We start from the raw sequence: 25154 nt of genomic DNA on the forward strand, positions 1-25154 counted from the left end.
ATTCTTTGCTGCTTTTACATGAATATATTGTCTCATACTATAGAAGTATGATTTATAATCCCTATTCCATGATGAGATATCTTTGAGCTATAATGTATCTTAATTAAAGCTATCTTTAGATAGGTTTTTTTCCCTCAAAAAGCATTTTATCAAAAAAACCCAATTTAAATAAAAAAATATCCCTTTTAAATAAACACAATCTGATTTTTATCCAACCTGCAAATAATATAGCTGCTGTGGATTCAGGTTGTCAATTGGTTTGGCCATTTTGTTTGCATGAAGAAGGGGTACAGTTAACTCCCCCATTTTTTTCCTTGGTCATCTTTAGAAAGTATTGATCCATTTATTTATGCCACTTCCAAAGTTCTAAAAAATTGTATTCCCTCAGCTCCCTTCACCATATCAGAGTAATTATTTATCAGTTATTTTTTATTTCCATTTAAAAGAATCTATCCATTATTTTAGGTGTTTTCACAATAATAAATACAATATATAATTAAACTGTAAAAATATAATGGACTGTTCACAATTTACTATATTTTTCTGTGCTTCAGTATAAAGCATAATATCCCCACATCTTATTAGCCCAGCTTCCTTAACTTACCTCCTCAAATGCCTAACAAAATGGTTTGTAAAAAATAATACAAAATTACAAATAAATAAAAGAAGAAAACAAAATGGGTGTTGTGCATTAGGAGGTATGGGCATCCTTGGTGGTAATGGACTGGAAGAAGTGGAGGCATAGAAATCAGGGTAATCACCTGTTTGGAAAATCAGAATGTGAAACCTATTTATACTCAAATTAGGATTGTCACCCAACGACGGGCATTGGTATTGCTGAAACAATGAACAGAGTGCATATTGGCAACGGTCATACTGACAAAATGGATGATATAGCTACAGAAATTAGAAGAAAAATTATAAATCTAGCCCCTCATCGTTTCTGTGAACAAAATGTCATTTGTTGCAATAGAAGGCCAAGTGAACGTAAGGTGGGAAAATCTTTTTATCTTAGGTTTTTGCCGTTCTTCAAGGTAGACAGAAGTACAACTTTTGGTAACATTTCTGCTAGTAACCCAAAAGTCAGATACTTGGATGAAGGATTTACACACAAGTTCAAATGATACTCGTGGGAAAACTTTCTTTCATACTTGTCCCAAACCTAACAAGCAATGCATGTAGTTGAGATTTGTAAACTACAGTTGACTGCTACCTAAACATACCACACTGCGTGTGTAGCTTTGCCTAGTTTCTTTGGCAACAACTAGTGCAGGAACACACACGTGGCTTATGGAGAAGGATGGCAATCATATTTGTTGCCTTTTAGTTGCCAGCTTATTAATTAATGTTTTGTTTGTTTGTTCTGTTAGATTTTAAAAAAATAAAAGCTCATGCATGCTAGGATGTTGCATGTAAAAGCCTACTTAGTTATACTTTAGTATAACATTAAGCTTACAAAGTTAATCATTCAAAAGGTAAAAAATTGCATGTAGAGCAGGAGTGGCCAAACTTTTTGGCCTGAGGGCCACATCAGGGTATGGAAATTGTATGGCAGGCCATGAATGCTCATGAAATTGGAGGTAGGAGTGGGGTGAGGGTTCTGGCTGGTTGTGTGGGCTCTGGGGTGGGGCCAGAAAAGAGGAATTTTCAGGATGCGGGAGGGGGCTCCAGGTTGGGGTGTGAGGGGGGTGCATGCAGGTGCTGGGGATGAGGGGCTTGGTGTACAACGGGGCACTGGGCTGGGATCGAGGGGGATCAGGGCTGTGGCAGGGGATTGGGGCACCAGGGGGGCTCAGGGGTGCAGGCTCCGAGCAGCGCTTACCGCAAGCGGCTCCGAGGCGTGGCCGTGTGGCTCTGCGCGCTGCCCCATCTGCAGGTGCCAGTCCCACAACTCCCATTGGCCGGGACCCACGGCCAATGGGAGCTGCGGGGCAGCACCTGCAGGCACAGTAGCATGCAGAGCTGCCTGGCCAGGCCTCCACATGCTATGTAGGAGCCAGAGTGGGGTCATGCCGGCTGCTTCTTGGGCGCTGCGCAGAGCAAGCCCCCGCCCCTCTCTCTGGCGGGAGTTAAGGGCCAGATTAAATGGTCTGACGGGCTGGATGTGGGCTGTAGTTTGCCCACCTCTGATATTGTATTCTGGCTCCATGGGGAAGTTACAGTGGTTTCCTGCAGAAACTAAAATCACATTTCTGTGTGGATGGGGGAGTAATTAATGCAAATCCCTAGGCAAGTAACAAGTCTGGAGAAGCTCACTCCTGAGGGAAAGGAAAATTGCATATACTAGTTTGACCTGGTTAAAGAGATCAAGAAAACAAAGAACTGAACACTGTATAAAGTAACCATAGGGGTGCAGGTCACTCTCACCTGATTCAGGGACTGACATGAAGCGTCAAACTGTGGGAACAGGCCCTGCCAGAGGACCTGATGTACTTTGAAACCTGCTAGGGTCTCCATGCAGAAGATGGGGGACACCTGGCAAGCTAGACATTGCATATAAGCTGTTTGTTTTGAACATATGTTTTCTCTGTAATGCTGTTGATCTGAATAAGTCATACCTTGCTTTATGAAAGGTGGCTGGATGCTGGCTATTGCTGTCATTGCCCCTGAGAGAACAGAACAGCAGATGCTGAACTAAATCAGACTTGCTGAGTCAGTTACAGTGAATTACAGGAGGAACGGCAGGCTAACCTGCTGGTCTAGATGGAAAGTGTCACAGGTTCTGCCCCAAGAAAGGTGACCGTTAGAAGCCTGAGATATAAGTGGAATGCCCTCAAAGGAGTCGGAGGTGCAGTTATCTCAGGAACTATGACACATATACCATCATGTAATGTAACTTAACACTGTAAAAACTTTCATAAAAATGTTTATTCCTATTTGTCTTAAGCATCGTATTTAATTGTGTCCCTAAATATGTATTTGACATGAGAGCTGGATTCCTTTTCTCTGGACCAATGTGACAATGAACTATTTAGCAATCCATTAATAGTTTGTTCTGTTAATGGAGCACAAACAGAAATTTTGTTGTTGTAGATCTTTTGTTTATACCTTTACATATATTGATATATACTTCCTTTCCTTATTAACCTGCTTTATTATACAGTATTTCAATTTAAATATTTGGTTTAGTTGCATTTTGCTTTCTACTCCTCACTTTGACAATTTTCATAAACTCCTTTTGTCTTACATGGTTGCAGCAGTACAGAGTAATTCAAACTGCTCCATACATTTCTAAGTTAAGGGGCCATAGTTTAGCTTGCACATGCAACCTTAATTATTGCATTTCCTGCATTGTTGCATGTTCCTACCTAATACACTGTAGTTTTGCGTTTAGTTTTATTAATAAGGGTGACTGAAAATTATTTTCAATATAATTGGATTTTATATATATATTAAATGGGTTTATTTTTTAAGTTAAATCTGAAAATGACAAACTATGTTTAGATCTAAACTTACTATAATGCGGAGTCACAGTGCGGCTTTTGTGCTGGCTGTGGATGCACATGACTTTTGCAGCCCGACAAATACAGGAGAAGGCTCGTGAACAGAACCAATGACCTGTATGTGCTGTTTGTTTGACCTGAGTAAGGCTTTGACATGGTGAATCGTGGGGGCCTATGGAAACTCCTTCATAAAGTAGAACCTCAAATTATGAACACCTCTGGAATGGAGGTTGTTAGTAACTCTGAAATGTTCAGATCTCTGAACAAAACGTTATGGTTCTTTCAAAAGTTTACAACTGAACATTGACTTAATACAGCTTTGAAACTTTACTATGCAGAAGAAAAATGCTGCTTTTAACCATCTTAATTTAAATGAAACAAGCACAGAAATATTCCTTACCTTGTGAATATTTTTTTGGTAGTTTATCTTTAACACAGTACTGTAAAATAATTGCCTTTTTTGTCTCTGCTGCCTGATTGCATATTTTCCGATTCCAAATGAGTTGTGTGGTTGACTGGTCAGTTCATAATTGGTGTTCATAACTTTAAGGTTGTACTGTAATCAAACAGCTATCAAGCATCATGATACCATTGTCACAAAGCTCTGTCAGGAAATTCTACTACCTGGTTAGCATGCTTTCCAGCAGCACCATGTTATATGATGATCGTTCAGTGACTGTAAAGGACAGTTTGGCATTTTGCAGGCTCTTGTGGGACCATAAAGTCTGCCTCAGAACCAAAATAGAAGTCTACCATGCTGATGTACTCATCTCACTCCTTTATGGTTGTGAGACATGAACACTCTACCAAAGCCACATCAAACAACTGGAAGTCTTCCACCTTCACTGCCTAAGATCCATCTGCAGCATCAAATGCTAGGACTGATCCCCAACACCAAAGTCCTTGAGAGGTGCCAAATCCTTAGCATCAAGAGCATGCTCATCAGAGCTCAACTTTGGAGGCTCCCATATATCGAAAGCGATGTTCTACAGCCAACTGAGCATAGGAACCCACAATGAGAGTTGACCCATCCTCTGATACAAAGACTCCCTTGAAGGCCAACCTCAAAGTGTGTAAGATAGACATAAAAATTTGGGGGATAAGTTGCACAGAATAGACCCAGAAAGAGAAGTGTGTGCCGTAAAGCTGTGTCCAATTTTCAGTGGTATGTGAGATCTTTGCTTGAGAAGAGAGTGCATCATTAGGTTGATGCCTCACACCCTCCCACCGCCAACGACTATACGTGCAGCCGCATTTGCAAATCCAGGATTGGACTTGCTTTCCATGTGAGAAGCCATAAAAACAAATAAACCCAGAACTTAATATACTAGCTGAACGCTCATCTGTCAACGCTATGGGAGAATCCATCACTATAATCTGTTACAATAATGTAAATGAAATAAATAAATTACAGTACATATTTGCTGCTGAAGTTTAGGTGCAGAGAGCACATTTTCTTAATTTCAGTTGATTGAACTAGTTCAATGCAATGACTAGTGCAGTCAAATTTAACAATTTGAGTGAGTTGAAAAAGCAGGACATTGTTTACTTTTTTCTGTCTGAATAGGAATTAGTTGTGAAAGGATGAGATACGCTAGTTCTAAAATCTTGAAAGACTCTGTGATCAGAAATAATTATTCAGTTCATTAGCTGTAGAATACTTCCTTTTTATTTAATAAATCAGTCCATTTTAAATGCAAAATGTTTGGATAGACTTTTTTCTCTCATCTGCATATTTAATATTAATAACCTCTTCTTCTGTGTAGCATTATGAAAACAATTTTTAAATGCTCATTGTGGATTTTTAATTGGATTGTAATTTCTGTACAGATAGTTTGTCACAAATTACAAAGGAAAATTTAAGAAAAGCATCATTCACCATTTTCTGGATTAATACAAAAAGTAAAAAATTAACAATCTGAATATATATTTTTGCTTAAGTAAATGTGTATTAATACAATACATCTTTCTGGTTAGCAAAATGTACCACATTTAGTGTATATGTAGTTGCAAATCAATGTGTTTTTTAACGGGTACTAACCAATGATCATCAATCTTTCCTTAGGAAAATAACTAAAGTACAAATGTAAAACAAGATTCAAATCATGGATTTAAATCAATGTTTCCTGCTTGCTGATTTAATAATTTAAATTACCATTAAGTGCCAGGCTGATTTGATTTAAATCAATGTTAAATCGATTTTTAATATATTCTTTACTGGAACATCTTGAAAAGATCAGTTTAAATAAATAAAAAAAAAGTCTTCAGTTTTGTATGAGCTGTTTAAAGTATGTTAATGATTTAGGCAGTTGTTTAATATTAACTTTGTGTTCCAAATAGTGTCTTCCTTTAGGTCTTTTGAAATAAGTCTGGTTTTGATTGATTAACTTTATTTTGGGTGTTTGGTAGTAGTTACTCAAGCAACTATGAACCTCCCCCTCTTCAGAACATTTTAAAAAGTAATCATTAGTTGAACTGATGACGCTATTTAAAGGGTTATGAAACAGACTAAACTGGCTCTAACTATAACTTTGACCTTTTTGACCAAATTGTGGGAGTTGTGCCAAAATTTGATAATAAGCAGTTCTGGGAAGTTCTTTAGTATTGAATTCCAGGGCTGCATGAGTGATGCACTAAATATCTACTTGTGATTGATGTAATACTTGCCTAATACATTTTTAGGCTTAAATAGGTCATTTACCTAATAGAAAAATTGCATAGACCCTGACTTAAGCAGAAACTTCTTAATGACTTTTTTAAATGCTCAGTTAGGAGTTAGCAACTTAACTCTTCTTCCACCTCAATGCAAGTAGTCAGCCTGCCTCTGCAAATACTCCCTTTAGTTGCATCTTCATTTGTAATAAGAAGGAAAAAACTCAGCTCACAGATGGGGTTTCTTACGATTGTCATTGAGCTTTTCAGGCAAAGGTTGCAGGATTAATTTGCATTCACAAAGCTTTTCTGGCTTTGAAAGAGTTTGAGATCAGAGGTCTGTTTAATCCTGACTGATTTCAGTAGACTGAAGGCCTCTGTTTTCTTCAGCCACTCAACACATACAGTTCTCTTATTCCTAGAGGTTATTTCTGGTGTCTTGCAAGAACATATCTTTCTTCAAATTGAGTATTTAGCCTCAAATTTAGGACTAGCTTGAAACAAAAAATGACTTGTCTGAGCTACTGCAAAGGTGATGAGATCTGTCCAAAAGGTATTTATTCTCACTTTTTTTTTCAGAAGGGGAAATTGAGACAGACCCAGAAACATACCCAGATGCATGAGAGTCAGGGGCTACTGAGCTGGGCTTATAACTTAAAAGATTCATTTTCATCCAGTCCATCAAACCATGCTGCTTCTCTGGTTTCATGGATCTTCTCCCCCTAAGTATGCGCAAAATAAGCAATACCCTATCTTACTAGCGAAAAAGCCTTGTGGTTATTCTTCCAAGGAGGAGTATGTCTTCATACAGTTACTTCCGATTAAAAGTACAGAGCAGGCAATGCTTAAGGTGGTACGTCCATCATTGAATTTTGCCATAGTACAACATGTTAGAGCACCTAATTCAGTGAACATTACAGTGTGACAGTACTGTGTGTATCCATAGTATTTTCCATCCAAGGCCTTCAAAATGCTTTGCTAATAATAAATTTTCTCACGCCCTCTGTGATGTAAGTTAAAATTCTAGGTGTATTGTAAAGCCTTCATTCTGGTGATTTGTGGCACAAGCATTGTTTAAAGAAAAAGTGTGTGTGGGTGTGAGAGAGAGAGAGAGTGTGCACGCGCGAGCGCCTTTGAGGAAGTTATCTGAAGGACTGAAGAAACCTAGCAGCTTCAAATGCTGCCTTGAATGTGCTTGTAACATGTTCCTCAATTGTCTGTTTTGCCATTGCTTTGGCTTTGACTAATCTAGCTGCAGCATTTTCAAAGCAAAAGGTGAAAGCAAAATCAGAGGTCTGATCAGAAGGAGACATCTCGGCATTGCTAGACTCTCATCCAAATTGTTGTGAGGGACCTGACTCCACACACAGTATAGCGGGAGGTCCTTTCACCATCACATAAGCTTGGACTGCCTTTAAATCTTGTCAGTTTTCAAACCTTCTGTGACAGATGTAGAGTTGCTTTGTAATCACTTAGGAATAGGGCTCTGCTTGTCTGGCAGTGGTAAGGGGTTTATGGTAGGACTACAAGGAGTTTATTCAAGTAGGGACTGGCTGCATGTCAGCATAAACAAGGGCAATATCTTCAGAGTGCCACCCATTTATTTATAAACTTTCGTGGGCTACAGCCCACTTCATCGGATGCATGCAGAGGAAAATACAGTAGGAAGATATTTCTCTCTCTCTCTCTCTCTCTCTCTCTCTCTGAAACAATAGGTGTTACCATACATACTATAAGGCGAGTGATCAGTTAAGGTGAGTTGTTATCAGCAGGAGAGAAAAAGAACTGTTTGTAGTGGTAATGAAAATGGCCCATTTCCAGCAATTGACAAGAAGATGTGAGGAACTGTGTGTGTGTGTGGGGGGGGGGGGGGGATAAGCATGGGGAAATAGTTTTACTTTGTGTAATGGCCCATCCACTCCCAGTCTTTATTCAGTCAATTAAATTAAATTAATTCCAAATTAATTTGCAAATTGGACACCATTAAATTAAGCTTGAATAAGGACTGGGAGTGAAGTCGGCCCTGGCTGTAGCCCACGAAAGCTTATGCTCAAATAAATGTTAGGGCTTGTCTACACTACAGGACTATTTCGAATCTACTTAAGTCGAATTTGTGGATTCGACCTTAATAAGTCGAATTTGTGTATCCATACTAAATACACAAATTCGAACTTCTGAGTCCACATTCACGGGGCCAGCTTCGACTTTGGAAGCGGTGCACTGTGGGAAGCTATCCCACAGTTCCCGCACTCCCCGCTGCCCATTGAATTAGGGATTTCCCCAATGCATGCTGGGGGAAAATGTGTCGTCATTGAACCGTCAATCCCGCCTCCCTCTCTTCCTTGAAAGCGCCGGCGGAAATCTGTTCGCGCCCTTCTCGGGTCGGTTACAGCGCGGACGCCACAGCACTGCGAGCATGGAGCCCGCTGCGATCATCGCTGCACTTATGGCCGTTGTCAACTCCTCGCACGTTATCGTCCACCTCTTCCACAGTCAGATGCTGAGAAACCGGGCGAGGAGGCTCCGGCAGCACGGTGAGGAGAGTGGCGCAGACCTCTCAGAAAGCAGGGTACGCCGGGCAGTGGAGATCATGGTGACAATGGGTCAAGTTCATGGTGTGGAACGGCGATTCTGGGCCCGGGAAACAAGCACAGACTGGTGGGACCGCATAGTGCTGCAGGTCTGGGATGACACAGAGTGGCTGCGAAACTTCAGGATGCGTAAGGACACTTTCCTTGAACTGTGTGACTTGCTGTCCCCTGCCCTGAAGCGCCAGGACACAAGGATGCGAGCAGCCCTGACTGTGCAGAAGCGAGTGGCCATAGCCCTCTGGAAACTTGCCACGCCAGACAGCTACCGGTCAGTAGCGAACCACTTTGGCGTGGGCAAATCTACCGTGGGGATTGCTGTCATTCAAGTAGCCCACGCAATCGTTGAGCAACTGCTCTCAAAGGTAGTGACTGTCGGAAATGTCCAGGTCATCATAGATGGCTTCGCCGCGATGGGATTCCCAAACTGCGGTGGGGCTATAGATGGGACTCACATCCCTATCCTGGCACCAGCCCACCAGGCCAGCGAGTACATTAACCGAAAGGGCTACTTTTCAATGGTGCTGCAAGCTGTGGTGGACCATAGGGGACGCTTTTACCAACATCAACGCGTCGGGTGGGCGGGCAAGGTTCATGACGTGTGTTCAGGAACTCTGGTCTGTTTAGACGCCTCCAGGCAGGCACTTTCTTCCCGGACCACAAAATAACGGTTGGGGATGTGCAGATGCCTACAGTGATCCTCGGGACCCGGCCTACCCGCTTATGCCCTGGCTCATGAAGCCCTATACAGGCGCCTTGGACACTGAAAAGGAACTCTTCAACTACCGGCTGAGCAAGTGCAGAATGGTGGTGGAGTGTGCTCGGACGTCTCAAGGGGAGATGGCGGACCTTACTGACTCGCTCGGACATCAGCGAAAGAATATCCCGTAGTTATTGCTGCTTGCTGTGTGCTCCACAATCTCTGTGAGAGCAAGGGCGAGACCTTTTGGCCGCTTGGGAGGTTGAGGCAAATCGCCTGGCTGCTGTTTATGATCAGCCAGACACCCGTGCTGAGAGAATATCCCAGCGGGAAGCGATATGCATCAGGGAGGCTTTGAAAGCGAGTTTCCTCGCAGAGCAGGGTAACCTGTGACTGTCCACTTGATTTTAAGAGAGCCTGATCATAAACCAAGTTTTCCCCACTTCCCAAGGACGTTTTAAAACTAAGGACATGTTTTAGTAATTAATAATAAATCTTTCGTTGACTTTGCATTTCTGTTTCTTCGTTGAAACATGGAAGCATTCTGTGCTGGTTAAGGTGTGCACTGATGGGTGGGTTTGCAGGAAGGCGAGGGTGCCGTCCTTGGATAGGGGTTACCATGACGGCTGTGGGTTTGGGCGTTGGAAGGTGAGGGGTGTGGGAAGGGTGAGTATCTGCCCCTGGATGAGGTCTCTTTTTGGGGCTCGGGCACCGGGAGGATCGTGACTACGGTCCAAATGCATGTGAAGGGAAGCCTGCCTTTACATTCGGGATGTCAGGCACCAGGACCCTACACATCAAGGAAAGACCCGGGCAGCATACACCACACAGACTGTCCCTGGTGCCTAGTGACTGCAGTCTGTGTGTGCCCTGCAGTTGACCCTGCCCCCAAGTCTGTACCCTGGTAATGTGGGCTATGCACTGTAATTAAAAATCCCCCCCCCCCCAAAGTCTTCTGACACGAGAAACGTGACGGAAACAGAGAGTAACAGCAAACCGCTTTTAATAATGTTATACACAGTGGGGGGTTGAAACTTGGATTTGGGACTGGGTGATCCTGTAAGGGAAGAACTTCTACAAATTTACAGCGCGAGAGGTGTCTTGTACATTAGCGCTCTGCTGCGGTGCAGTGACAGTTCTCACGGCCCCTACCGCCCCTCCTTCTTGTCACTTTGGGTGAGGGGGGGACAGGACTTCTTGGCGTTGGAGGGCGGTTGCAGATGCACTGCAGGGGGGCTCTCTCCTCCTGCCTGTGGTCTTGCAGAACATCTACAAGGCGCCGGAGCGTGTCCGTTTGCTCCCTCATTAGACCAAGCAGCGTTTGAGTCATAGAATCATAGAATCATAGAATTCAAGATCAGAAGGGACCATTATGATCATCTAGTCTGACCTCCTGCAAGATGCAGGCCACATAAGCCGATCCACCCACTCCTTAGCAAGTGAACCCTGCCCCATGCTTCGGAGGAAGGCGAAAAACCTCCAGGGCCATAGCCAATCTTCCCTGGAGGAAAATTCCTTCCCGACCCCAAATATGGCGGTCAGCTGAACCCCGAGCATGCGGGCAAGACTCTCCAGCCAAACCCTCTGGAAAAGGTTACATCATACCAGGCACATAATTGACCTATTGACTAAGCCCGTTATCCTATCATACCATCCCCTCCATAAACTTATCTAGCTTAATCTTAAGCTGGTCTTCCTGCCGCCACCTATCCTCCCGTTCCAGGTGTGTGCGATGCTGCTGACACAGGCTCTCCCTCGACTGTCTCTGCTCTGCCGCCTCCGCTCTGGAGCTGGCCATCAGTTCCTGGAACATGTCGTCCCTTGTCTTTTTCTTTCGGCGTCTAATCTGAGCCAGCCTCTGCGAGGGGGATGGCGGGGCAGTCCGTGAAGGAGCCGAAGCTGTGTGATGCGAAAAAGTAGGTGATTTCCTTGAACAAATACATGTTTGCCAACAGTAAACACAGTCTAGTCATTTTCAGTTAAGAAGACCAAACAGGGAACCAAGTCTCAGGAGATCTCGGAACTAGTCCGAGATTTCGGAATACGCTCTCATTGGCGGCGCGATTGCACTGGATAGCGCACAAGCGAGGAGAGACAGCTGCATCCCTCTTGCACAAAGTCCTGGTAAGCCTTACAGTACAGACTGCTTATCAGATAGTGCTTAGCTGTGCTCTCCTGCTGGAGGCAATGTGCAAAGCAGAAAAGATGAGCGTTATGCGGCATCTCCCGCCAGTGACCGCGAAAGACCCCTGCATGCTTTTCCTCTGAGGCCTGCAACACGTGGCTGTTAAGCGAGGGTCATTCTTATGCAAAGTAAAACTCTGTTAAGCGAGGGTTATTCTTATGCAAAGTAAAACTCTGTTAAGCGAGGGTCATTCTTATGCAAAGTAAAAGTCTACCATGCACAATAGTAACAGTACACTAATTCCACTAATTAGATGCAGCACTTCCACAACGACATCACCCTGAGGCGTGTCAGGCGCACACAGAGAGAGCGGATGTTAATAGAAGCCCTGCACAGACCAGGACCCTACGCTGCCATGCTTGTAGAGGCGATGGTCCCCCTCTACCTGAGGATGGCATGGCGCGGAAGAGTGTGCTTCAACGGAGCACCCAATAAAGCACCTCTCCCAAGAAACCTCTTGCTGAGGCTTTTCCAGCTGCTCTCTGAGAGCTTTTTTGAAATATCCCCAGAGGACTATTGCTCCATTGCTGTTTGTGTAGACCTGCTGTTTGTTTAGTTTCATATTTAAAAATGTTTATATAGTATTTCTATTTTTTATATAAATCCCTGTTTCTTAAAAAAATAAATGTTTCCCTGTTTGTAGCACTTACCGCCTGATCCATCAACTGATTCCGAGTCCTGGTTAACGGGCGGACGGTTGGTAGGGGATCTCTGTGAGGGTGATGAAGAGATCCTGGCTGTCAGGGAAAGCGGGAGTGGGTTCGATGTCGCCTGCGCCGTCCTCTAAAGACCCTTCCTCATCTTCCCCATCGCGAACAGGAGGGGGAACTGTCCCGGTACACTATTCCGTCCTCGGAGTCCACCGTCACTGGTGGGGCACTGGTGGCAGACCCACCTGGAATGGCATGCAGTGCCTCGTAGAAGCGGCATGTCTGGGGCTGGGCTCCGGGCGTCCGTTTGCCGCTCTGACTTTTTGATACCCTTGTCTTAGGTCCTTCACTTTCACGCGGCACTGCATCGCATCCCGGCTGTATCCTTTGTCTTTCATGGCTTTAGAGACCTTCTCGAAGGTCTTCGCGTTCCGCTTGTTGGAGCGCAGCTCCGAGAGCACAGACTCCTCGCCCCACACAGCGATCAGATCCTGGACTTCCCGGTCACTCCATGCTGGGGACCTCTTTCTATTCTGGGATTGCCCGGACTCCTCTGCTGGAGAGCTCTGCATCGTTGCAGGTGCTGCGGAGCTCGCCCCGATGTGCAACCAGAACGTCAGATTCAAACCGCCCAGACAGGAAAATGAATTCAAATTTTCGCGGGTCATTTCCTGTGTGGCTGGCCAGAGAATCCAAGCTCGGAATGCTGTCCAGAGCGTCAACAGAGTGGTGAACTGTGGGATAGCTCCCGGAGCTGCTAAGTTCGATTAGCATCCACACCAAGCCTAATTCGAGCTAGCAAGTGCGAATTTACCGTTACTCCACCTGCCGGGGTGGAGTACCAAATTCGAACTAAAGAGCCCTCTAGTTCGAATTAAATGGCTTCCTGGTGTGGACGGTTGAGCGGTTAGTTCGAATTAACGCTGATAAATTCGAATTAAAGTCCTAGTGTAGACCAGGCCTTAGTCTCTAAGGTGCCACAAGTACTCCTTTTTATGGATACAGACTAACAGGGCTGCTACTCTGAAAGAAATCAGAGAGGGGTCAAAAGTGCAACTGCTCTTTAATTGTGATAGCTTCCATACATGCCTCTCTATTCTGTATCATAACCAGTGGGTTACAGTTCTGATAGCTGAGGCTACAGCTTATGCAATGTTTTTCTCTGTGGTGTCTGACTTTTGATTTTGTAAGATTCTTGTATCTTAAGCAGTACAAGAATATACCAGGAAGCAAGGCTTCTCAAAGTGGAAATTCCATTGTGAAAATAAAGAGCCTACCTAGTTTCCATGTATATTTAAATACCTGCCAGTTCATTTTTTCCATCAGTACTTCTAGCTATGCAAACATCTGATTTTAAAACTAATTTGCCATTTACCATTTAAGTCAGCATCTACCTACAACATAGTTTTATCTAACTTAAATGCAATTTCCCTCATATACTTAGAATTAAAGAGATGAGGTTCAGGTTGCTAAACATTAGCATTTGAATTGCTCCTCCTATAAAGTGTCTGTATTCAACTTGCTGTCTTCTGTAGACATAGTACAAAACTGAATCAAGTTAATCTTTTTACATTTGCTTGTATGAGTGTGAACAGATCACATTTCACACTCTTAAGACAAATGCACACAAAACCATAAAGCTGCTGTGTTTTAGAAAAGCCATTCTGCTACATCTAGGGTTTAGTGTTTACCTGCAATGGAAAATTCCTGGCAATGGTAGGGTGATTATTACTGGATGATAAATCCAGGATTAAGTGACAATCAGTGAAGTTTCAGATTATAAATAGGACATATTTTCTATATTTCTATATTTTCTTATAGAAAAAGAATCCTGCATGCAAATATTATAAATTGTATTTACCCACTTGCATAGCTTATGTTTACAATTTAGCTTAATATGAAATTAGAAAAATGCTTAGCCTGAAGCCCAATTGTTAAAAAGAAAACTTGGATTATTTATTTGTGTGCTATTAGTAAAGTTGTTGAAGGTTTTCATTAAAAGTAAATTGCAGAGAAGCACATTAATTGTCCCCTTGTTAGTTCCTTTTTTTAATCTGTAAACATTGGGGCATAATTTATTTTTTTCTGTTTTTTCTTTTAAATCACATAAGAATTATCAGGTTTGATTTCTTTTTGCTGGAAGATTGGAGTTGGATGGTCAAATCACAATAAGATGAAACACAAACTACAGCCTGTCATTTAATGATTTGGAGATTATAGGGCCAGAAGGGATGATTGTGGTCACCTATACAGGCCATAGGCCTTCCCTGAATTAATTCCTGTTTGAACTATACTGTCTTATAGCAAAACATCCAGTCTTGATTTAAAATTTTCCAGTGATGGAGAATCTACCGTTACCCTTCATAGATTGTTCCAGTAGTTGCACCTTATTTCAAGTCTGAATTTGTCTAGCTGTAACTTCCAGCTAGTAAATACAGTTGGTCAAATTTGATGTTCACAGTGATCCCTTTGGCCTTGGAATCAACAAATCTAGATCTTGTTATACCTCAGCATGCCATTCTCCTCATTTCTATTCCCCATGCAGGTATTTATAGACCGATCAAGTCACCTCTTGATGATATTTTGATAAGATTAGTATGGTGAGCTCCTTGAGTCTCACTATAAAGCATTTTTCCAGTCCTTGAATCATTTCTCTGAACCCTCTTCCTGCAGACTTGGGAAGTCAACAGTGCATTTGGAAGGTTAGCCTCATGAATGCGAAAGCTAGAAATTTATAAATTGTAGATGTATAACCTCAATAATAGCAGCAGATATAATTTCCACATGATCATCCATCTGTTATTCCCAGCCTACCAATCTTTTTTTTTTTTTTTTTTTTCCCCCTCCAGATAGAGACTCAGGCAGCTGGCTCTCATTTATGCCATGATGTCCCCCAGGACTGGGGTCCTAGTTCAGCAAAACACTTAAGCATGTGCTTACCTATAAACACATGCTTAAATGCTTTGACTATAGATGGACTACTGAACTGGGGCCTAGGTAAGCTTGGTAGCTCCTGCTGGATCAGTCAGGATGAGAAATGAAACAAAATGTTATCACCATAGTGGAAAATTTAATCCGTGCAGCCTCAATAATTGATTTTTTCCCTCCCACACTAACGACCCCCATATGCATGTTGGACAAGAGGGGTGACATGATGGAAATTTGCCACAGCCAACATGAGATTGCCTTCAGGATATGATACTGAAGTGGATGAGAATAATGAGCACTAATATTTTTGCATCAGTAGTTCCACTGAAATCAGTTGGACTTGTGACATGAGTGATAACTTCAGGATTCATCCATTAACTTGCGGTCAAGTGTTCGCCTAGTAGGTCAAATGATTAAAAATGAATTTTGTGGAACAAGGGCCTATCATTTTACAGAAGTGTTTGTTGCTTTACATTGATGAAACCATGTAATAATTTTCTTTGCATTTAATATAAATGTAATAGTATTGCTGAAATCTCCTGGACTCAGCTTAGGAAAGTGTTGTTGATTTTGCAGCAAAAACAGTTCCTAACTAGCTAAAATGAATTTTCTTAAATTCATTTATATTTTGAAAGAATAACGATGGAAACTTTAAGCCAGATAGGTGACTTTGGGTGGGAATTAAAGTCAATGATTATACCAGTTTAAAATGAAAGTGCCTTCTTACTTTATGCATAGCAAAACGCTTGATTTCTCCTATAATAGTATGTTAAATGAAAACAGCCACATATTGCAAAGATACATATTTTAAAGGAAGTGAAAAATAAATCTCTTAAATGTAATAAAGAATAAATAACAAGACAATAGGAAACTGCCATTGTGACAACTAGATTTTGATTGACATGCAGCAATGTTTCTACTCCATAAATATCATTTAACCACCCCCCCCCCAAATCTACGTAGTTTTTCATATTACACTTTGTGCCTTTGAGAGGATAGAAACAAACACAAAGTATTAATGTAAGAACCTTTCATTGTGTGGGATTTTTTTTGTTTTTCTTTTAACTACAGATTAGCACTTTCATGGCTTACTAGTAAGACCTTCAAAGAAAAACTGATTTTTGTTTTGTTTTGTTTCCATAGTTGCATTAAAATCTTCCAACTGTACCAGAACTGAGATAAATGGCATTCAGGACAGCTGCAGAACAGCTAAGCCTGGAGAAGGCATACATCTACTAGAAGGAGAACTTTTATTACAGGTATGTTTTACAGTGGATATAATAATTGCTGAAGAAAGATCTTTTGTTACCTTTTTTAAGCCAGCAGTTAACTGATGGGGTTTAGGAAGAAACTTCTTATAGTCAAATTACTATGTAATTGTCCATTATGGGGTTTCTTGAACCTTCCTCTGAGTTACCTGGTAATTTAAGAGACAGGCTACTGGACTGGATGAACCACAAATCTGATCCAGCATAGCAATTGCTATTTTCCTGCTGTCAGGCAATAGTCTTCCAATTCTTTCTTACCCCTTAATTTCTAACAAACTATTTAAAACAAACAACAACAAAACCCAACAAATACACACAACCGTGCCTTGTATTGACAAGGGTTAAAATGCTAGCCGTCTGTAACCCAACTTGGAGGCTATTAACTTGGGAATTTATTTAAACATTACTTTTTAAAAAGCACATTGTAGAGCACTTTTTTTTTTTTCTATTTTTGATACCTTCATACTCAAGATGTTTGAATTTATTTTGGGTTCAAACTATTTTGCATGCCATCTTTTATGAACAAGAAAAGTTATTGTGTTCTAAGTGCCATTTTAATTAATTTTGATTTTTATTTCTATTGTAAATTCAATTGTTACTGAAATTATTTGGCTTACAATAGAATGAACAGGGAGAAAATATAGTAGGTGTCTTTGAAAAACCATCTGGACTGCAGAAAGTCAGGAATGGAAACTTTCTATAAGGTATCAAAAACTCTGCTCACATTTTTGTTGGGAAGCTAATGCAACTAAACTGATCAGTGTAAAAAACAAAACAAAAAAGTTCTAACTGATCGAGGACCTATTTAAAGGTTGATGTGGACGTATTTAAAGATGCATGGTTGAGAATATGTGAATAATAGCATAAGATACCACTGCTAGTTATTGAATACAATATACGGCAGGGCTTTAATTGTACCTTTAAGGAACTGGCCCACATAGGGAATAATCATAGAATCATAGGACTGAAAGGGACCTTGAGAAGTCATCTAGTTTAGTCCCCTGCACTCATGGCAGGACTAAGTATTATCGAGACCATTCCTGACAGGTGTTTGTCTAAGGGTATGGCTACACTTGCAGGTGTGCAGTGCTGGGAGTTACAGCTGTCTTCGTACAGCTGTGTAGGGAAAGCGCTGGTGTGTGGCCACACTCACAGCTACCAGCGCTGCAGTGTGGCCACATTTACAGCACTGTTGGGAGTGATGCATTATGGGCAGCTATCCCAGCATTCAAGTGGCAGCAAAGTGCTTTTCAAAAGAAGGGGGTGGGGTGGAGTGTGACAGGGAGCGGGGGAGAGAGAGAGAGAGAGTGGATTTTTGGAGCCGACACTGTATCAGCTCCCTGCCTTGCAAAATCTGAAAATTTCCCCAACCCCTCATTTACTCTTAACTGCAAACAGCCTGCAGACCAGATAAGCAGCTGTTCCAACGGACTCCCTTTCTCCCCCCCCGCCCCCGCTGTTTCTCTCCTCAAGCAAACACTCATCCCCCTGTCTGCCTCATTCACAGCAAGGTAGTGGGTTATCTCAATTGATTGTTCACAGTCAGTTACAGATTGATCACAGCAAACAGGAGCTGTGTTTGTTTTTTAGATAAGCAGCTCCTGGAGCCCCGAGTTCACAACAAAACAAAGAGAGGCATCATAACAAAACAAAGAGTAATTTAGTTAAAAGCATTCTGGGATATCTCCTAATACCCTGGAGGCCAATAACAGCTCTGGTGTGTGGCCACACTTTACAAGCAGCGCTGCAGCACCAGCGCTGCAATCGTTATACCCCAAGCAGACCCAGGTGTACAGCCAGCGCTGCAGCCAGGGAGTTGCAGTGCTGGATGTGCCCTGCAGGTGTGGACAGTTACTAATTGCAGCGCTGGAAAGCCTCCACCAGCACTGCAACTCTTAAGTGTAGCCATACCCTAACCTGCTCTTAAAAATCTTCAATGCTGGAGATTCCACAACCTCCCTAGGAGATTGTCCTCCAAATTTAGAGGAATGGGGAACTATATGTAATTTGGTGCAATGAGACTATGTTCTAGAGGTGAAAAAGAGTTAATGGAGAATCCAGAAAAGACACCGTGGGTACTGGTCTTCAGGGATGCTGTACCCATGGCAGGTCCTTTTAAAAATTTTTAAGAAGGCCTCAGTGTCCTCACCTGCCATGTAGGTGGGAAATTTCTTGGGATGGGGAACAGTGCCTGGAGAAGGATTGTTAGGGTTGGCTGGAACATGTGGGTTAGCTCTTGCTAATCCTAGGGCCTGCTGGTGGGCCTCCCTCTGGAGCTCCAACGCCCTCCTGTGGTCAGCCTCTCTGGCTTGGTGCTTCTCCATGTCTGTCTTGTGGTTAGCTGTTTGACTGGTACTCATGTCTTTGTGCGTTCTGGTGCTGGCCACACCCCTCTGCAGTCAGTGAACTGGTTACCCCAATTCCTACCCCTTTCTATTCCCGGAGAGACTGAATAGAAAAGAAACAAAAACTTTTCATTTGCAAATGTGGTGCTGTTTGTTTGCTGGCTCACAAGAAACTAGAAAATCTGGTTTGGTAACTTGTCTCTTGCAAACTGTTAAGTACCCTCACAGTAGCTGTCCCTTCTAACAAAAGCCGTGTTAGAAAACCCTACACCTCCTTTTCCTCAAGCTGCCTGTCCAAGCAACCAGAAAGAAAAACTGCTTCCAACAAAGCCTGCTGGAAAACTTAATTCCCTCCAGCCAACCTTGCTGAAGATTCCTTCTAACAATACCAGTTAGAAACTGAATACTTGTAACCCACCCTGTTCTCTCAGGTTGCTTTCCTGCTCTAGAAGAAGAGAATAGCTCTCTTCAGCTTAGCCCAGCTGAAAAAAAACCTCCCTCTAACAATACCAGTTAGAAAAACCTTGTCTAATTGCCTTTGGGGTCTCTCTCCCTCCTAACCTGCAGTCCTGCTTTAGGAGAAGAGAATAGCAATGCCTCTCTGGTTCAGAAAAATCCCACCGCTGGCACCATGTCATAGGTCTCACCCCCACTTAGAGCTGTTGGGTTCCAATATGGGGACCTGCATGAAATTTATCTCTAAACTAAAATCCTAGTTTAGATCTAGTAAAAGCTGCCACCACCCAATCAGGTAAGTGGATTGGGACACAGTCCTTCCCCAAAATCCTAGGGGATCCCAAGAGCCCCAAATCCATGGAGTTCTTACACCCAGGAGGAATAAACCATTCCCCCCTGCTTCCTCCCCCCTCCCTTTTCCTAGGAGAGACACCGGGATCTAACTACAGAGGGATACCTCCCTCCTCCTCTTTCCCTGAGAATCCACCCAAGGAAAGACCAACCAAGTCCTTTATAGAAAAGATTTATTAACGAATAAAAAGAAAGTAACTGTCTCTGTAACCAAGATGGAACAATACACAGAGTCTAACCTATAAACCTGGAGAGAATTCCCCCTCCCCCTTTCTTTTTCAGTAAAAGCAAAGTAACAGCAAACAGGAATAAAGAATTTCCTTCAGCAAATACACAATTGCAAATGTAGAAATCAAATTATAAGACTAATCCGTCTTTCTAATTAATACTCACTATTGAATAGTAGGAACTACTCCAGGAGAACTTGGAGACATGTCTGGCCTCTCTTAGATCCAAAAAGAGAACACTCTAACAAAGAACACAGACAAAGGCTTCCCTCCACAGAGATTTGAAATTATCTTGTCTCTGATTGGTCCTCTGGTCAGGTGGTCATCAGGTACTGCATGTTAACCCTTTACAGGTAAAAGAGACCTTAACTATCTGTTTATGACAAATGGGGAAAGGGCTGGGAGAATGTCTTTCTTTGGAAATACATATGTAACTTTTAGCGCTACAATTTCATCAGTTTTGGAACTACTATATTCCAGGAGTCTAGGAACAATGTTTTGCTTTTTTTAAGAATACCATTTAGAATAATTTTAATCAATATATATTTGGCTGGGGGAGGCTGGAGCTCCAAGCCCCTGCAGATGGTTTGGGGGGGGGGGGGGAGCTCGGATCTGGGGCAGCCGCCAGAGATGGTGTGGGGACCACAAGGTATAAATCCGACCCTGGTGATACATGCTACTTGGTCTTACTCTTGCAATGACTGAAAAGCTTCTTAGTATAGAAAGCAATATCTTGTCTCAGTTGATTGAGCCTGTTACCATAGAGCACCAGTCTTCTGGACCTTGTACTGTCTTCCTATGTGGTTCCAGGTGTAGTTCAAAGTATTGGTTAAAACCTATAACAATTTGTGATCTTGGACCTAGCTATCTAAAACTTACCCTCTCGAGTCGTGTAATGAAAGATACCATCTGCTGAGCTGCTCTAGGCAGTACTTCATGTGACTAAAATTTTTATAGGTGATGTGCTCACTGGAAGATCCTGTCTTCTCTGGTTGTTTGAAAAAGCCTACTTTTGGCAATACAAGTTCAGGTCACATTGTAAAACCTAAACTTTTGATTCACTTCTAGTATCAGGGAGTAGGTGGAGGGAGGGGGAAGTGTTGTGTACGAATCATGGTTTTTATATACTACTTTGTATTTGGATATTTTTATTTTATTTACAAGAACATAAGAGGTCCATACTGAGTCAGACCAGTGGCCCATATAGCCTAGTATTCTGTCTTCCAGCAGTGACCAATGCAAGATGCATCAGCGAGAATGAACCAAACGGGGCAATTATCTAGTGATTGATTCATCCCTGATCATCCAGTCAAAGGTTTAGGGGGACACACAGCATGGGATTGTGTCCGTGATCTTCTTGGTTTATAGCCATCAATGACCCTGCAATCTCCATGAATTTATCTATTATTTTTTGAACCCATACTTTGGCCTTCACAGCATACACTGGCAGGGAGTGCCACAGGCTGACTGTGCATTGTTTGAAGAAGTACTTCCTTATGTTTGTTTTAAACCTGCCACCAATTAATTTTGAGTGATTATGTTAAGGGGTAAAGAGTACTTCCTTACTCACTTTCTCCACACCATTCATCATTTTGTAGACCTCTATCATATCCACCCTTAGTTGTGTCTTTCTAAGCTGGTCAGTCTTTTTAATCTATCTTCATATGGAAGCTGTTCCGTACATCTAATCATTTTTCTTGCCCTTTTCGGTACCTTTTCCAGTTCTAATGTATCTTTTTTGAGATTGAGTGAACAAAACTGTATGCAGTATTCAAGATGTGGGCGTACCATGGATTTATATAGTGACCATATGTTTTCCTAATGGTTCCCAACACACTGTTAGATTTATTTATTTTTATTGTCTGCTGCTGCTGTTGCACGTTGAGCAGATGTTTTCAGAGAACTATCCAAAATTTCTCCAAGATCTTTCTTGAATAGTAACAGCTAATTTAGACCCCCATCATTTTGTATGTATAATTGGAGCTGTGTTTTCTAATGTGCGTTACTTTGCACTTATCACTATTGAATTTCATCTGCCATTTTTTGGCCCAGTCACCCAGTTTTCTGGGATCCCTTTGTACCTATTTCCATTGTGGAAAACTGATCATTTATTCCTACCCTTTTCCTATCTTTTAACTAGTTACTGATTCATGAGAAGGCCTTTCCCTCTTATCCCATGACTGTCTACTTTTTTAAGAGCCTTTGGTGATGGACCTTTACAATGGTTTCTGAAAGTACAAGTACACTATATCCACTGGTCACCCTTGTTTAGATGTTTGTTGACACTCAACAAACTTTAATAGATTGGTGAGCCATGATTTCCCTTTACAAAAGCCGTGTTGACTCTTTTGCCAATATATCGTGTTAATCTATAAGTCTGTTCTTTGCTATAGTTTCAACCAATTTGCCTGGTACAGAAGTTAGGCTTACTGGCCAGTAATTGAAAGGACTGACCCTGGAGCCTTTTTAAAAAACGGGCATTACATTAGATATCCTCCAGTCATCTGGTACAGCAGCTGACTTCAGCGATAAATTACATACCGCAATTAGTAGTTCTGCAGTTTTATATTTGTGTTCCTTCAGAACTCTTGGGTGACCATCTCATCCTGTTGGTTTATTACTGTTAAATTTATCAATTTATTCCAAAATATCTTCTATTGGCCCCTCAATCTGGGACAGTTTATCAAATTTGTCATCTAAAAAGAATGGTTCAAGTGTGGAACTCTCCCTCACGTCCTCTGCAGTGAAGACTGAGGCAAAGAATTCACTTAGCTTCTCTGCAACAGCATTGTCTTCTTTCAGTGATCCTTTAGCTCCTTGATTTCAAAGACTAAGAATCATAATGATATAATAAAAAGTCAAAATCAAAGTCATTTATAAAACTATCCCAACATTCTAATTAAATATCTGTTCACAAAGTAGAAAGGTTTTAATACATGATATAGATAAATTATGAACACACTCTCTTGCACTTTCGAACTTTTACACAGTTTGTTTCCTAATAACCTAGTCACTGTTTAGTTTGTAGTTGTCCTTCAAAGGCAATAATAATTCAGGTACTTGGATAAAAGAGAATAAATCTACTCCAATCACTATTCAGGTGGCAATAAATTGTCACTGATGTGTGACGATAAATTCTTAAAATAAATATTCGAATGCAAAAGTAAAATATTTTCTTAAGTATGAAATTCATTTATTCATATCGTCCATAGGCCTCAGTCAAAACCAAAATCAAATCCTGTCACGGGGTGCACTTACTGCTGGTGTCATCTCCTCCTGGGCACCCTGGAGATGAGCTCCAGCCAGGTTTTGTGCCCTCCCCTGGTGGTGTGTCTCCCGTAATCCTCTCGCCCTGTGGACCACACACTCCAGGAACCACAGACTCTTCTTTGTGACTCGGCCTTCCAGCAACATATTTCCCCTTTCCAAAGTATGTAATAAAGTCTTTCTGGAATAAATCAGGCAGTCCACTGTCATCTGCCTGGTCAGTGCCAAATCTCCAGTAGCTGGTAGGGGAACCCAGGTCCACCATCTATTCTGGGTTCCAGCTCAGAGGTTCTCCAGTAAGTAGCCAAGGCCAACACTGTCCTACCTAGCTGCTTTCCCCCTGATCCTTTCCTGGCTTCCTCCCTCCCTGGATTTGCCACCATCCCAATTCCCTCCTCTCAGGGAATGACTGCAGCCTACCTTCCTGCAGCATCTTCTAGATACAAAAACCTCACTTTCTGAGGCCTGGTCTACACTAAGCGTTTAAACCGGTTTTAGGAGCGTAAAACTGATTTAACGCCACACCCGTCCACACTGAGAGACCCTTTATATCGATATAAAGGCCTCTTTAAATCGATTTCTGTACTCCTCCCTAACGAGAGGAGTAGCGCTAGTATCGGAATTACCATATCGGATTAGGGTTAGTGTGGCCGCAGATCGATGGTATTGGCCTCCGGGTGGTATCCCACAGTGCACCACTGACCGCTCTGGACAGCAGTCTGAACTCGGATGCAGTAGACAGGAAAAGCCCCGCGAACTTTTGAATATTTCCTTTTTGCCCAGCGTGGAGCTCCGATCAGCACGTGTGGCGATGCAGCTAAAAATCAAAATAAAGAAAGAGCTCCAGCATGGACCATGCGGATGTGATTGCTGTAAGGGCAGGCAAATCTGTTCTATCAGCGCTCCGTTACAGAAGACGAAATTCAAAATCATTTTTAAAATATCTCCAGACAGATGCCATAGCAGGGACTCAACACACTGCTGCGTGACAAGCGTAACGGAAAGCCAAAGAATCAAATGGACGCTCATGGACTGGAGGACTCAAGCTATCCCACAGTTCCTGCAGTCTCCGAAAAGCATTTGTATTCTTGGCTGAGCTCCAAATGCTTCTAGGGTCAAACACAGTGTCCGCGGTGGGTCAGGGCATAGCTCGGCAATTTACGCCCACCCACCCACCCCCAGAAGTGAAAGGGAAAACAATCCTCTCTTGACTCTTTTACATGTCACCCTATCTTTACTGAATGCTGCAGATAGACGGGATGCTGCAGCACTCAACACCAACATCCTTGCTCCCCCACCGCCATGGGTGGCTGATGGTACAATATGACTGATATCCATCGTCATCATCAGCCTATTGGCACATGGGGCAGTGCAAAAGGACTGGTAACCATGCCGACTAGCATCAGTGAGGTCGATCAAGGGCGCCTGCTCCTAATTTTTCCTGGTAGATGGTGCAGTATGGCTGGTAACCGTCTTCATCATAGCAACAGGGGGCTGAGCTCCATCAGCCCCCACACTTCATGTGTAAAGAAAAGATTCAGTTGCCCCTGGACTAGCAGCGGGATGCTGGGCTCCTCTCCTCCACACTGCTTAATGTCCTGTCTGGACTATCATAGCAGCTGGAGGCTGCCTTCCACTCATTTCTCACTAACAAGTCACTGTGTCTTATTCCTGCATTCTTTATTACTTCATCACACAAGTGTGGGGACAATGCTACGGTAGCCCAGGAAGGCTGGGGGAAGAACGGAATCAACAGGTGGGGTTGTTGCAGGAGTACCCCCTGTGAATAGCATACAGCTCATAATTTCTGCAGGATCTGACACAGAGCAGCTGTGCTCTCTGATTCTATGATACAGTGGTTCTCTAGTACACTTGCCCATATTCTAGGCAGGACTGATTCTATTTTTAGATACCAAAAAGGAGGGATTGACTCAGGGAGTCATTCCCAATTTTGGCTTTTGCGCCCCTGGCTAAGAGCAGCCAGGGGCACTTATGACAGCAGCAAATGGTGCAGTGCAAAAGGACTGGTAACCATGATCATCTTATTACCAATTTATGGTATGGTAGATGGTACAGTATGGCTGGTAACCATCT

At 42.5% G+C, this 25154-nt stretch overlaps 1 protein-coding gene across 1 annotated transcript in view; it reads left to right on the plus strand.

Annotated features, from left to right (window-relative positions):
• AHR (aryl hydrocarbon receptor) overlaps positions 1-25154 on the plus strand; it is a 101772-nt gene that overhangs the window by 46290 nt on the left and 30328 nt on the right. Inside the window, exon 3 of the mRNA XM_039524092.1 lies at positions 16290-16405. Coding sequence (XP_039380026.1) covers positions 16290-16405 — 116 coding nt within the window. The remainder of the gene's footprint in view (positions 1-16289; positions 16406-25154) is intronic.

The sequence above is a fragment of the Mauremys reevesii genome, linkage group 2 (genome assembly GCF_016161935.1).
Source record: "Mauremys reevesii isolate NIE-2019 linkage group 2, ASM1616193v1, whole genome shotgun sequence".
Taxonomy (NCBI): Eukaryota; Metazoa; Chordata; order Testudines; family Geoemydidae; genus Mauremys; species Mauremys reevesii.